This window comes from Austrofundulus limnaeus, unplaced genomic scaffold (genome assembly GCF_001266775.1).
Source record: "Austrofundulus limnaeus strain Quisiro unplaced genomic scaffold, Austrofundulus_limnaeus-1.0 Scaffold0, whole genome shotgun sequence".
In the NCBI taxonomy this organism is placed as follows: Eukaryota; Metazoa; Chordata; class Actinopteri; order Cyprinodontiformes; family Rivulidae; genus Austrofundulus; species Austrofundulus limnaeus.
Window position 1 is genome coordinate 554,394 of NW_013952402.1, and position 9,172 is coordinate 563,565.

The window sequence follows — 9,172 nt, forward strand, 5'->3', positions numbered from 1 at the left end:
AATAAATTCAATCCAAAATATTCTTCATTTTACAAAAACGTACACAAAATAAAATAAAAACAATGAAGGTTTAATTCCTTCTTGAGCAACAATTCGTACATTATACCCATACATATTTCTCTGACAAATTAACCTTTATTATTCTCTTAAATATACTCATTGATCTGGTATTTTTAGTGTCATCTTCCAGATTATTCCATAATTTAATTCCCTGGACTGAAGTACTCCGTTCCTTCAAACTGGTTCTAACTTTAGGTCTCACAAACATTTCTATCCCCTTCAGAATTGGACGTGTGAAGGTAATGTCTATACATAACTGATTAAATAATCAACCAAATCATAGAATTTCAATAAACTGATGGAACAATGAGTTTGATGGGTGACTGTAATGTTTTCTGGTAATAATTCTTATAGCTCTTTTCTGTAAAATAAAAACAGGATTTGTTATTGTTTTACATGCTTTTCCCCAGACATCAACACAATATAAAATATGTATAAACTTGGTTTAGTGGAACCAGTTTAGTTAAGTAAATTCAGGTTTATTTCTTGTCCTGCCTGTTAATCACATGTTTGTTCAAACCAGGTGTGTCAGAGCAGAGAAACACCTCAAATTTGGAAGTTTCCATCAAGAAAACTAAATAAATAAAAGGATTAAAAACTAATCCTTGGACAAAGATGGGCTTGACCAGTCGTCTTGTTTCCTGTCCTCCAGCTGCTGGAGGTTTCTCCTGTTAAAAGGGAGGTTTTGTTTCTTTCCACTCTTACCTTTGTGTTGCTCAGACAGGAAACTGATAATGTGAACATTTAACAATCTGCAGGCTTCCACAGATAACTGATGACCTGGCATTTTATAATGTATGGAAATGATTTTATAAAAAGCCCTGAGATRAATTTTGTTGTGAAACAGTAAAACATGCTTTAAAATAGGCCTGTTATTATGTACTTGGTACAAAATGTTTGGTAGATTATCTGTTGTAATAGTGCTTCTTGGTAATAAATCATACTTTGCTCATCATACATGCTTTTAAAACTCTTATGGAAATGAATATGTACGTTTTGATTGTATGTATTGTTAATTGTATTTTTGTATTCTATGGACCCCAGGAAGACTAACAACCACTGCTGTGGAAGCTAATGGGGATCCGAATAAAACAATAAACAACACAGCAGGCACCGGGGGGTWCAACAGCAAAATAAGCTGTTTGCACCCACATACTCAGCTCTACTCCTCATCCCATACATGCAGGTTCCTTACAAATGTGGCACCTTTTAAAAAAAGGGAAATTAGGTCTTTCCAACATAAAATTTATTGCCAAGCATTGTTACAAAGAAATTATCTACTGAACACATTTCCTTACCTTTTGTGCTAAGTTTAAAGCTGCTGTATGTAGGGTTAGAGAGCACGCTACCTCGGCTGCGCGGCGGGCAGGGACGGGGGTGGGCAAGAACAGCTGACAAACCTCACTTTTGATTGGCTGTTCGTCTCCGGGTCGGAGAGATTTTAACAGAGGGCGGAAGGACCACCATGAGGAGCCAGAGGATCCCCCCCCCCCTTTTTTTATCCCCCAGAGATTATCTGTCTAATATCAATATGTCAGGACATAGTGACAGTTTTAACGAATATGTCAAAAATATATATTTTAAAAAGTTACAGACTGCAGCCTTAATGATACAGTTCACCAGATCTTATCTGTCTTTATAGAAAGAAGTTAATATTTGAGTTTCTTCACAAACCTATTTTTCTCAGATAATTATTCATTTTTACAGAAATCAAACAACTCACAGAAAAGAACGGAGAAGGCTTTGAAAAACTCGTGTATTTCTTAATCAAGAACAAAGTTCTTTAAAACCTTAACATTAATCGTCACTTTACTCAGATACTGAATATTCCTCAGGAAGTCAAACATTAACCCTGTGTGTGAGTTAGGGGTGAAAAACACCATAATTACAACCAAAACATGGTTAAAACACATCCTTTTTAGCAAACATGAGGAAGGCCTGTACTGGACCAGAAACATGGTCAAGGCTAAAAAAAAAAACAAACTCAAGCTGTGCCTGTTTCTAAAGTCGCAAAATTCTTCTGTCCACATTAGCTTAAAAAAAGAAAAAGCTTCTGGACAACTGGGAGCTCCTCGCATGGAGCTGTAGTGAAGTTCACAGTAAAAAGGTCTGACGTCTCAGAGCTTCTCCTCCTCTTTGAGTCTGTTGTTAAGTTTTTCCAGAACGATGCTGAGATCCATGTTTTTGTTCAGCTTCAGGTAGAAATCCTTCCTGATCTGAAGGACGCTGAGCCAATCAGCTGCTACTTCTGCCAGCAGGCGGAGGTGCTTCTCCATCTCACCTGTCCACCACAAGCAAAAAGAAAAAAAAACAGCAAGTCAGCTGATTTTCCCACCGGCGTTCACCTGAGAACACAAAATCTCAAGCACAGAAACAAAATCCTGCGCCAGTTTCCCCGACTGCACCGACCTGTGCTGAGCGCTGATCTGTAGCTCGCCACCATCCTGTTGCAGGCCACCTCCATGATCAGCGCCGCTTTCTTCTCCGCGACGAACACGCTGCGGAGGATCCTCGCCAGCTCGCCGAGCCTGGACATCATCAGTAGCCGCTCCTCCTGAGCAGAGCTGCGGGTCATGGCCGCCTGGAGCTTCTGGGCCTCTTTTGCTCGAATCTGTTAGAAGTTAAAAAAAATGTTAGAAACCAGAGAACTAACAGACCCTAATGATACAAACTGCAGCTGGTGTRTCTACCCTGTCCAGCAGGGACTGGGAAACCCCCTTCAGGGACGCTGGGAGCTGAGCTGCAGGAGTGGACGATGAAGATGAAGAAGAGGCCTGGTTCTGTGAAGATGAGTCAGAACTCGCTGCATTTTTGTCCTCCGTGTTTAGAGTCAATGAAACCAGAGCCTTCTCCATCTGAACACACACAGAACCAAAACACAATTATTTAGTAACTAAAGTATGACACAAATAAAGAATAAATGGTTAAATTAAGATTCACAGTAAAACAGACATTCTAGACAAATTTAAAGTGAGGTTCTGTCCATTTTGTTCTGACTACCTGACTTAAAATTCTGTTTCTCCAAACAGATTTGTTCAAGAAGCCATCTAAACACAGGTGAGATACTGACTACATCAGCTGGGGAATAAACGGGCCGGTACCTTGGGGGTGAGGAGTGACCGGGCCTTGTCCAGCACCTCCTGAGCCGTGCTCAGTTTCTGTGTGGCGGGAGGCTGAGGCAGCGAGCTGGGCGGGACGGCTGGAACCGTGTCCACATTAAAGCGAGGGTGCCAGCGGGTCAGTTTGTCTTCTGGAACAGACACCGGGGGAACCAGCGAGGACAGGAAGTCCTGCGGGAAGAGACGGAGGCGGAGCTTTAGAAACAAGTCAGCAGCTTTAACACGTGAAACGGCAGCTCTTAAAAGGATCGAGACGAGTTGGTTCTCCGGCTCACCGTATGATGCCGCTTGACAATAGAAACCAGGCTCTGGTGGAAGATGCGTCGTCTCTCGAGGAGACGAGAGGCGGTCAGTACGGGCCGGGCTTCGTTTTGGTCTGATGGGACGAACACAGACCAGTGAGAAACACATTAACTTTACACAAACATTAAGGCTCAGGAATACAAAATAAAATAACTCCCAGTTGAGATAAGAGTGTCTGAATAAAGCAGGTTCTGACCCGGTCCAAAGAGGGGCTCCACAGTGAGCTGGTAGCTGCCCTTCAGCACGTTGTTGCTGAAGGTTGGAACGTTCTTCTCCTGCTTGAACGAGTACGCCTCAGGAAACACTGTCTTTATCTGACAGATGTGGCTCTCCTCAAACCGCCTAAAAAACAACAAAATTATGTTAGTCTCAAGTAAATAAATATTYTTTAAATTTATTTCAAACTTTATTCATTCCATAAAAAACAAAAATATATGTACAATAAAAAAATACAAATAAAATGAAAGGTGGCAGAGAAGAAAAAAATCTTATATCTGCCCCTTTTTTCTTAATTATAAATTCAAACTATAATAATCTTCAGTTAACAAAACATCAAAACTTTCTAGAACAAATAAAATAGCTACATATTAAACCATTTCTTATTTTTTTAACAAACTAATCTTTATCATTCTCTTAACCATGTACATTGATGTGGCACTTTTAACATCATCTTCCAAATTACTCCACAGTATCACTCCTTGGATTGAGGTGCACCGTTCTTTCAAACATGTTCTAACTTTAAGTTTCATGAACATCTCTATTCCCTTTAGATTAAAACAGCTCTCTCTCTTTGTAAAGCTTATCTGAACGTTTGAAGTTAATGCATTTCAGTGTGTTTTATACATAACTAACAAAATATCAGAATCAGCCAAATCATAGAATTTCAATAATTTTACTTTACAAATAATATATTAGATGGATAATGGTAGTTTTTTCGAGTGATAACTCTTATAGCTCTTTTATGCAAAAACAAAAACAGGATGTGTAATAGTCTTACATGCTTTACCCCATACTTCAACACAATAAACCAAGTGTGGAACAATTAATGTGTTATATAACATATACAGAGCTTTACCATTAAACAAGTCCCTTACTTTGTAAAGCAATGCAATAGATTTAGCTAGTTTTGTTCTTAAATAATTTATGAGGTTTCCGTGTCAGTTTTTCATCAATAATAACACCCAAAAACTTCACCTCACTGATTCTATTAATCTCTACACAATCAACTCTAAAACGATTGTTAACAGTTATTTGTCTCTTTGTAAATATCATATACCGGTAATTAGTTTTGTCCAAGTTTAATGATAATTTGTTGAGTTTAAACCAGTTTTGTATTTTCACAAATTCTGCTTGCAGTCACTGGATGTCTGTTTATGTGCAATCACTACAGAGAACTGTACTAGAAAACAGACCATTTTAGCCATAACTTGAGACAGGAAGGGGCTAGCTGCATGAAACTTGAACGCCATACATTTGGAAAGATGTTTAACAATTCGGCTTGGCCAACAAAGCTCTGACCTACCTGGAAAAAAAAGCTACTTTTGTTCTGAGTGATAAAATCAGGGTTATTTGACCAAAAGCCACCATAAGTGTCTCTGCAAAGCCTTTATAATCACAGAGTGACAGTCAATCAACTCATTTATGGACATATGTCTGTGTTTTTATTTATAAAAATGAACATTTAATTATGAAGAAAGGCCAGGCAGGGGAATATCCCCCTCTGGTGGTGAAACAGATCATTTCCTGAATCCCAAACCAGAACTCCACCCCCTCATTTGCATATTGGACCATGAAATTAAACGCCATGAAATAATAAAACAGCCTGAAATAGTAAAACAGCCTGAAATAAAAAGAGAGTTCAAAATAAAAGTCCCTGAAATATGTAAAGTAGATTTACAAAATAAAACTGTTACAAAATCAAACTACAATATATAATAAATAAATACATTTTAATATAAATAAATAAGGTAAAATTTTGTTTTACAATAAAAAATAAATAAATAATATAAAGACATGCTAAAAATGTATTACATTAATTTTGTTTTTTTCATGGGGCCATGTATGTATTTGATGGAATATTTATTAATTATTTTATTTATTTATTGTATTTTGAATGAAACGGCTCTCCATAATTTTGTTTTTTCATGGGGCCATGTATGTATTTGATGGAATATTTATTAATTACTTTATTTATTGTATTGTATTTTGAATGAAACGGCTCTCCATATATTTGTAGGTGCATCCATCCTGTCATACTTGCGCATCATGTCCTGAACCGCCTGCTTGATCTTGCTGAAGGTGGCCGTCTCTGAGCGGTTGTACAACATGGCGATCACAGTCTCCATACTCCTGAACATCTCGGCCAGAACCTTGTATTGGTAGGGCAATGACAGGCCCGGGGGGCCCGCCTGAGCAAGGTTGTGGTACCGCTGGTATGCTGGCTGCTCAGCCCTGGACAAGAAAAAAAAAAAAAAAAAAAACAGTCAGGTCAACAAAGAAGAATGACAGCACAGAGACAGAGGTGGTGCTGTTCTCGGCTCAGCTCGCTCACCTGTCCTGAGGATGCGTCTCGGTCTGCTTGGTCTCCTCGGCTTCCCGCTTCTCTTTTCTCCTCAGGGACTTGGCTGCCAGCTCTCTGGCCTTGGCCACTGTGACACTGAGGGGGTTGGCGTCTGTGGGAACGGGCGCGGTGGTTTTGGAAGCAGCTGGGGTTGCATTGTTAAAAGAAGCCGGAGAGGAGGAAGTGGAGGATGTGGAAGCGAGGTCAACATTGTCCTCCGACTGTTTTTTAATCCTCTGAAGTTGAGACTTGAGGGATGCCTTGTCCACTTTAAGAGGAGCCTGCTGAGCAACGAGAAACAGAACTGATCAGAGGGATGTTTTCAGTTTGTGGTCAAATAAACAGGCTGGGATCATTCATGGTGACAAAGCTGGTTGTTGATTTATTTCCAATCAGGTTTTGTGTTCTACTTTTTGTCTCTGGATAATTTACTGCATGCATTACAGGCATGAGCTAAAGACAGTTCACCCACTTCCAGTTCTAGGAGTTTTACATATAGAGACATTAAAAAATTGTTTAAATCTTAGTTTACAAAAAGCCTAAAGAGCCCAAATCATCACCCTCCACCACTGTGCTTAATAGCTGTCTAAAAGACTTGGTTCCAGAAAACTTGACAACCATTAAAAAAAAAAAACTTTACAAACCAAACTCATGCTGCTAAGTTCTAATTACAGTGAAAAGATTTCCTCTTTCACTTCCAAACAAACTGAACATCCTAAATCCTACGTAATCAGCTTCTCCATGGTGGATTTATACTTATTTAAATATATCAATGTGCTGTGTTTTCATAAACATGGAGGTTAGAGGTGAATCATTTTAGAACCTGATGAAGATTAGACCATGCCTTAATATGTAAAAACCTTATCACTGACAGAGTGGATTTTCTTTTTCACATGACTTTAACTTGAGTGTTGTTGGTAGATAATCTCTTTAGTATGCAACTTAAATTTAATGCATTTCAGCATAAAGAGACTGTTGATAACCAATTTATAAAAATCTGAAACAAAATGTTTATTTTGCTGCAAAAATATCCACATCCAGATGATAACAGGAAACTAATTGATTAAAATTACTAGAACTTTTGCATTATTTCACACAGTCTGAGTCAACAGACATGTTTAGGGGTCCAACATGCAAAAACAAAGAGCCTGAGTTTTATTTACCTGAGGTAAATCCTCCTGAAGGATAAGTTTCTTTCTGGCAGACCTCTTGGTTCCTTTCTCTGACCGGGGAGTCGAAGCCTTTCTGGCCTCTGCGGCTTGCCGTACCTTCTTCATGGACGAGTGTTCGGTTATCTCGGCGTCGGCCGAGCTCCTCTTCGGTGTCCGCGGACTGGAGATGATAACTGCGTCCTTACCAGGGTTGGACTCGTCTCCATGATTGTTATTATTAAGACCCGCTGCTTCGTCGATAACTCGTAGAAACTCCTTGTGAACGGAGGACGAAGAGGAAACGGAGTCTTTGTTTTCATTGGGAGCTTTAAAGATCGTAGAAGAAGAAACGACGGCGCCGCGCTGCTGCTTGGCTCTTTTCGCCGGTTCTGATGCGACTTTCTTCCTCTGAGAAAAGAAGTCCGTAACTCGAGCCTGAGACATGTCGCTGCAGCCGCTGCGGGGCCAAAACCCGCAGAGTGAAACAGCCGTGCGTGGTGAAGTCCCKAAACAAACTCGGACACAAACACCGCTCACGCTCCGGATATCGTCTCGGCTTTGCAGGAAGAAGAAAAGGATTTTCGCGCGAAAATGCTAAAAGCCACGCCTTTTCCGGTTCAGGAACGAGCGCTTTTAAAGCCACAAACAACGCGCCGCTGTTCCACAGCAAGTGTGATTTGCTTTATGTTCTACACAAGGTCTTTACGTGTTATGTAACAGTTTGAAGTAAATTTATTTCAGCGTATAGCCACACTATTTTGATTTATTTTCAACAAACCTGAATGAGGAAAGACCATTGTTGGATAAACCAATCACCTTCACTTTAGCATGATTAATCACTGTCATCAATCACTGAATGATTACAAGCACAAAGTGGAATGTCAAGTATTGAGAAAAAGTTCATTTTTTTCCTCCAGTTCCAGTGATTGTGTCACTGGCTAAATTATTGCCCCCAGTTGTGCAAGTAGCCACCAGTAAAACTGATTGTTTTACATGTGGCCTTTTGTTTAAACAAATAATGATAGTGTGGTAGAACTAATACTTTATGTTTAAGCAAGTAATTCATGACATCCTTTAATGACCTAGGTTTTCATGACATGCTGTTCATCTGCAGATAGAATGATTAAAGTCAGAACAAGATTTGCTAACAACAATAATCATTCTTAGATATCACTTGTGTTTATCTTTGTGTTTTCCATTGACCTTGTATCAAATCTTGCTAAGACGACATAATGGTGTTTGTTAATATATATATGAGGCCTCTCGAGACACAGTGTTCAACAGTGTACAACAGTAGTGTGGAGAGASWGACAGAGAGAAGCAGAGGCACAGAGACAGGCCAGGTTGTCTGTGTTTCCTGTTGTTGTAATAAAACTCAGCTGATCATCTCACGGAGTACCTTCATTCTTGGACCACGTATTTCTGTCTTAGCTGAATAAATATTACCATAACAGTTGGCGTTGTTTTTAAATTAGATTAATTTAAAGAAAATATGTTGACCACACTCCTTCTGGACCACAGGGCGGTTCAGTGTCCAAAAATCTTTTGAAATATGGCTATTCATTTTGTGAATCAGTAAATGYTTTGTTTCTGAAAATATGCATTCAGTTTACTATCACATTTTAATAATAGAACCGTTTAACCTTTTTAAAATCWCAACTAAACTAAAAAAGGAAAACTACATACTAATTATCATTAGGGGTGTAAGAAAATATCGATACACTGAAATATTGCGATATTTCATTTCCCGATACTGTATCGATATTCTAAAGCCCTGTATTGATTTTTTATTAAGGTTTAAAATGTCAACTTTCCTGCCAGCCATTCATTTTTATTTTGTAGTTCAGCCTCTGACCACTAGTTGGCAGCAGTGAGCCAGACATGTAACAGTAGCATTAGCATCGTGAGTAAACATTAGCATCATACCCTGATAGTTGAATCTGAGCAGAAAAGATGGACACTCTCTGCCTTCTAAGCTG

At 39.2% G+C, this 9,172-nt stretch overlaps 2 protein-coding genes across 3 annotated transcripts in view; one reads left to right on the top strand and one right to left on the bottom strand.

Annotated features, from left to right (window-relative positions):
* Window positions 1-1,621: 1,621 nt before the first annotated feature.
* cdt1 (chromatin licensing and DNA replication factor 1) lies at window positions 1,622-8,275 on the bottom strand. Of its 2 annotated transcripts, none has more exons than XM_014003009.1 (9): window positions 7,206-8,275; window positions 6,034-6,323; window positions 5,739-5,933; window positions 3,679-3,824; window positions 3,455-3,555; window positions 3,162-3,350; window positions 2,751-2,915; window positions 2,470-2,671; window positions 1,622-2,341 (listed from the first exon to the last, which is right to left on the bottom strand). In XM_014003009.1, the coding sequence occupies exons 1-9, from the start codon at window positions 7,635-7,637 to the stop codon at window positions 2,178-2,180; spliced, it is 1,884 nt and encodes a 627-aa protein (XP_013858463.1). In that variant the 5' UTR covers window positions 7,638-8,275; the 3' UTR covers window positions 1,622-2,177. The 2 variants fall into 2 exon arrangements, with proteins under 2 accessions (XP_013858463.1, XP_013858387.1); XM_014002933.1 differs by having other exon boundaries at window positions 6,034-6,326.
* piezo1 (piezo type mechanosensitive ion channel component 1 (Er blood group)) overlaps window positions 3,777-9,172 on the top strand; it is a gene marked incomplete in the record, with an annotated part of 82,062 nt that continues 76,666 nt past the window's right edge. Inside the window, 1 exon segment of the mRNA XM_014000710.1 lies at window positions 3,777-3,823.